We start from the raw sequence: 5,828 nt of genomic DNA, 5'->3' as shown, positions 1-5,828 counted from the left end.
CGGGATGTAATGAAGAAAAGAGTGAAAAGAAGGAACCTCAACAATTGATGAGTCAGCTTGCTTGAAAACTTAGCCTCAGATGAGGGATGTTAATTTGTGTGGCAGATTTATGATTGTAGAACCGACTTTTGAGAAGATAAGTGGTGGTGTGGTTGTTCTACTTTGAAGGATTAGCTCCCCTCCTTATTTAATTTGAGTTCTGAAATCAAGCTTTCCCATATTATTTATTTGCTTTGCTGGCTACATATATGTGGAAAAATCGTAACGATGCTTCTTTTTTTTGGAGAGAACAAAGTGTATTCGTCCACCCGCTGCACTTATAACTTCTGCTGGTCGATTATTGTTTTCAAACCCCGAATGAAAACAAATAATGGTGTATGGAAAAATATACAATATATAGAAGCGCGTCCTGCTGATTGTGGTAGCATATTCTCCTAATTAAAGTGTATTTCAATTTTCTAAGATTCCTATCTTTGATTTGTTATCCTCTCTCGGCATCTGAAAACAACCGCTCGAGCTTTTCTTATATTCATAGCGTGGAAACAAATATACGGAAAATGTACCATAGCATGTGACCTCCTAACTGCCAAAGTGTCAGTTGGTAAAACAATTTGCTAAAGCATCTAGCAGATCAGGGAACCTCAACAAGTGCACTGTCATGTGTTAGAACCATGTGAGGGAGTGTCGATCTTATTTCACTTTTCATGCGCGTACATTATACTGTATATGTTAGCGTTCCCTTTAGCCACCCCTATTCATGACACACAGAAAACTGACAACATTTGCTGACTCCCTCCCCTTGTTGGAGGAAAGGTTTTCCTTCGAAATAAAATGATAATGTGCAGCTACCTGGTATGGAGAACTTCCTTTGAAATACTCCTAAACTCGCAGGAGGTTTTGTCTACAACTGAAAACTCTAACCACTGTGTATTTTTACGACACTTTATTTTATTTGAATGCAAGTTTATGCATCCGAATGGGATTGAACAAGCATATTCTTGTTGCTTTGTTACTAAAAGTAATACTGTATTTTAAGAACTAGAAAAAAAAATACATGAAGCGAGTTGCAAATCTCCCAATGGTACTTTTTTTTTAAATACATGGGTAGACATGGCGAAAACATGCGTGAACATGCACTTGATTTGGAACAGAATTGGCACATCAATCCTCGATCATCTGGCAGTCCTTGTAGTAGAAATTTTTAGCCTGTTATTTATGAATCAGTCAGCTGGTAGTCAAAGACTGTTGCATGCATTGCATGGAGAGGTTGCTCATAATGCCACGGCGAAAGCCTTTTTGGGTAATGCCAATTTATGTGCTTACTTTGGCTTACTAATTTAATGAGCAAAGCAAATTGAAAAAAAAAACATAAACTTTACCGTACCCCAGCGTTGGTGATTCTGGTTGCTCATCCATTTGTGCATGGTCTGGATGGCCAAGTTCCAGACGAACTGGATCCTCTCGAGCAGCAGTGCTATACTGGCTAGAAGAACTTGTAATTGTCCCGTTTACTTCCGCCTCCCCATTTAACTGAAAAATGGAATCAACAGGACAACTTACACATGCACATGTATGCAAGATATGTTTGTGGAGTATGGATTGAGTACTCTTTTAAACTCTCTTTATTTTATTATATTATATTTTTCCATGGATGGACTCGTATACTCATGCACCTTGTTTTGCAAATATATATTCTCTTGACGAATGACGTTTAGTTTCTTGTGTAGCTCAATATTTTCCTGGTGCACAAGGCTTTCCTGCAATTCAAAAACATTAGGCTATTTAGACATAAAATTTAATATGGCGGTAGTACCGCGTCATAATGGCAAAAACGTTAACCTTCTTGTTTAAATCTTCAATTTCATCAATCATAAGTTGGTCCTGAAAAGAACAACGCGGTTAATGGCACTGCAGATGCATGATGTGTAGATGCATATTTTGCATGATCTCTACAATGCGGTTAAGGACACTAAGCATTACTTTTGTTAGCCGGATGTTATTTATGCTTGTTTCCAGCTGGTTCTCTAAACCCCTCAAGTCTTCCAAACCTAAGCCAGATAGATGTTGTCCCAGCAATTGTCTGCAGTGGTTTAGTGAAGGTCAATATATTAGTGCACTTCTCTCTAAATATAAAAGTTATTCTTTTTGTTTTTGAAAACATATACAATTATGTGATATTAGACATTGCCTTTCATTGTACAATTCATGGTTTTGTCATGCGCGCAAAGATAAAAGGAGTCACGAAACTAAGGGAGTGGTAGAGGGAAATGCATGACCAGGTGTTGATGGTATTAATATTATCTTGAAAATATCTTAATTATTTTAGGAACACAACCGAAGGGAGCACACATATAACGATATATGCTCCGACACTATGTGGAATAACTATTAGCTGTATAGTGCAAATGTGTTCTCATCGTAATCTGAGTATGAATGATACACCTATTAGGGCATTGAATGTACAAAATCAGTAGCTATTTCTTTCATAATTACTACTGATGTATCAATCATATAATTTTGCTTGTGATTTTTTTTTGCATGGATAATTTATTTGTCATACCTATGATTTTCTTGCAAGTTTTGTAGTTGTTGCCTCAGACGCTCTCCCTCCGCTTGCCAGAACTGTTAATGTACAGTCATGTATATAGCAATAGTTTGTGCTCTCGAATTTGAAATAGATCAAATGAACAGAGAAACTATATTGTAGTGGGTGTATTCTAATTTAGTGGAACAGTGAATTAGCCATTCACTGGAACTGCTAAGGCAAACAGAATAATCCATATTATGTACATAACTATTGCTAACCGATCTAGTGCCTTAGATATCAATAACATATTGTTATCCCTTATATAAGATGTTGGGCATGGTATCTCACTCACATTTAGGCCAGGAAAGTCTATCCTCTTTGTGTCATGATCCTAGATCCCTGGTGAAAAATGGAAAGGGAGAGCTAGGGGTTCCCACATGGGATATGGCTATCTGGAAATGACCATCCTAGTGGTTGTTTGCAAATTAGTTATCATCGTACACCATTCCTTCACGATTCTTACTGTTAATTTTCACTGTTGTTACCCTATAGGGTGATTTAATTGGAGATGCCATGCATGCTATCCACGTGGCACGATGAAGGTGAGCTATGTACTTTGAATGACAGTAGAAGTATATGAAGAAAAGACTTGAAGAACTTGGAAGAAGACATAAACCACATGACTAGCTAGCTTATTGAGAAACATTGATCGAAAGGCATACCTTAGCCTCAGCGCTTGCACTCATGAATTGTTGGCCCTCCTTAACATGTTGGTATCTTTCAATTATGGATTTCATGCTAGTAAAGGGATAAAATATTATAAGCTCGCAGACAAGGAAGATATAATTATAACATGAGTGAGTGCATGAGGACAAGAGTCTACAACAATAGTTTCTTTGTATTACTTTCATACATGAGATGCATCTTGGACTGAATGTTTAGCCATAGTATGTGCATATATTACTTTTGTACAATCAAAGAGGTATTATTATTTTATTTACACGCACGCATTCACGCACACGCACGCGCACATGCACACACACACACACACACACACACACACACACACACACACACACACACACACACACACACATGCACACGCACACACGCGCGCGCACACACACACAGATTTAATAAATAAAAAATTGTAGTATTATCCTAGTTTTAAAACTAATTAAGTACATATGAGCAGGTGTAAAAAATTGGGAATATCAAAAAGAAAAAAAATGAACTAATGTCATGGACTTGGTTGGTATCTTGGATGATATCGAAGAAACTAAATTGGCTAATGATCTCATACATGAAAAAAGTAGACATAAGTACTTGTTAATGTGATTTGGGCATAATATAGAGGAAAAGTGTGAGCATGAGAATGTGAGACAGCATAAAATGACCACAAAGGTATTTCACAATGTTAGTACGTAGTGACAAGAAGCTGGAGAGAGAAAATAATGCGATCCATATGAACAGTGTGTGAATTAATATAATTGGATAGGGAGATAGCATGGAGGCAACAATATGCATATCAATTATCATTAGGCATGCATGCGCACTATGTGAAAGCATGTTCAATACAATGTTTTCTTCAAATATGTGATGCTTTTGAGTCCTAGTTAATGAGAACTTGTGAATGCATCAACAAATAATACTAATTCCCTGCAAAAACAAAAATAACACTATTTGAAATTACATGCTTAACTGAGATTACACATATCAACAAACACGACCAGACCTGCACACATCTCATACAAAATACCAGCTCATCCTTTTACTATGGTGACATCTCTCGATCGTCAATATAGAGAAAGGAGGCGAGTGGACTTCGCATGCTCTGCGAAGTAGGAAAGTAAAATATCGCCAGAAAACCAATTAGGAGCAACAAGGCAGTAATTAAGTTGAGAAAGGGAAACATGCTAATCAAGATACAAAAAGATCATTAAGTCTCTTCAGTTCTTATTCTCTCCTTGAAAACTACTAGCAAAGTTTTGTGTGGAATGAAGAAACTAATTAAATCTAGCTCGGAACATTGACTGATGGTATGGGCATAAAATTAATATGAATCACTTGCTAACCGAGGTTCTAGGTGTGCTTGTTCTTTAGGAAGACACATCCAACTCCATATAGATATACATATACACTCCCAAGTAAGAAGGTGTATCCCGAATTAGTTTGACAGAGGCAATATATCATTAATATAGGTCTATAGAAGATGAACTTGAAGAGCCAGATATAAACAGTAGCGTACCCGGAGTTGGAGTTGGAGTAGTCATAGAGGCGGCCGGTGTTGGAGAAGAGGAGGACGCCCACCTGCGCATCGCAGAGGACGCCGAGCTCCCTGGCTTTCTTGAACAGCCCGCTCTTCCTCTTGGAGAAGGTCACCTGGCGGCTCGTCGTGTTTTCGATCCTCTTGATCACCGTCTTTCCCCGGACCATCACGCACCGCCGGAGATTCACGGGCTTGACTAATTAAGCAGATAGCAAGCACGCCGGCCGGCTAACCGGAGATTTTATCGATTGAGAGGGAGAGAGGAGAGAAAGTGTCTGTGTGGGCACGGGGGAGTTGGTCACCTGAGGTTTGTTTGAAAACAAGTACTGCTAATCCTATGCCAGTACTTGTTACCCACTTCGCCTCCCAATCTCGTCACTCCAACGTATCGGAAACTGACACGTCGGCTCATGCCGGGACAGAGTGGCATACACACAATGCATGTGCTCCTAGAATACTATACAAAGCCTATACCCTTCTTTGGGGCAAGGCAAAGACCAACTTGAATGCCAACCCTTGTTAATTTTCCCTTCTTTCGAGCTGCTTTGTGCAACGACTTTGGCTCATGCTACAGACAACATAATCGTCTGCACTCTGTAGTAAGCGAGTACTATATATCTGCTGCGGATTAAGCTATGGTATAGTGGATCTAGCTACCAGGGCGATGCATGAGAACATGCATGGCCACATATGCACGGCAGCATATCATCCACTGTCGTATTAGTATATTTTCACTTTTCCTCTCCGTACATAGATAAATGCCGGCGGTGCACCGTACAGATCGATCGATACAGACTTGTAATTAACAACTTGCTGGTCCATTCAAACCGTACATACATTCATTAATGTTATCTTACTGTGTATGCCATCTCTTGCTCGATCTAGCTGAACATTTGACCATTGTGATGTAGAAAAAATCTACCACATATACAAAATGGTAATCCCTCCGTCTCAAAATAAGTGTCTCGAGCTTAATACAACTTTGTATTAGAGCTAGTATAAAGTTGAGACAGTTATTTTGGGACGGAGGGA

At 38.9% G+C, this 5,828-nt stretch overlaps 1 protein-coding gene across 1 annotated transcript; it reads right to left on the bottom strand.

Annotated features, from left to right (window-relative positions):
- Window positions 1-795: 795 nt before the first annotated feature.
- On the bottom strand, window positions 796-5,098 carry LOC123086052 (MADS-box transcription factor 23). The gene is made up of 8 exons (XM_044507746.1): window positions 4,776-5,098; window positions 3,250-3,325; window positions 2,561-2,622; window positions 1,981-2,080; window positions 1,840-1,881; window positions 1,674-1,757; window positions 1,385-1,530; window positions 796-1,206 (listed from the first exon to the last, which is right to left on the bottom strand). Exons 1-8 carry the CDS (start codon window positions 4,961-4,963, stop codon window positions 1,173-1,175), a joined length of 732 nt encoding a protein of 243 aa, XP_044363681.1. The 5' UTR covers window positions 4,964-5,098; the 3' UTR covers window positions 796-1,172.
- Window positions 5,099-5,828: the final 730 nt, after the last annotated feature.

This window comes from Triticum aestivum, chromosome 1B, assembly GCF_018294505.1.
Source record: "Triticum aestivum cultivar Chinese Spring chromosome 1B, IWGSC CS RefSeq v2.1, whole genome shotgun sequence".
Lineage (NCBI taxonomy): Eukaryota > Viridiplantae > Streptophyta > Magnoliopsida > Poales > Poaceae > Triticum > Triticum aestivum.
Note: the sequence above shows the minus strand (reverse complement) of the source record. Positions and strands in the feature narration are given on the sequence as shown.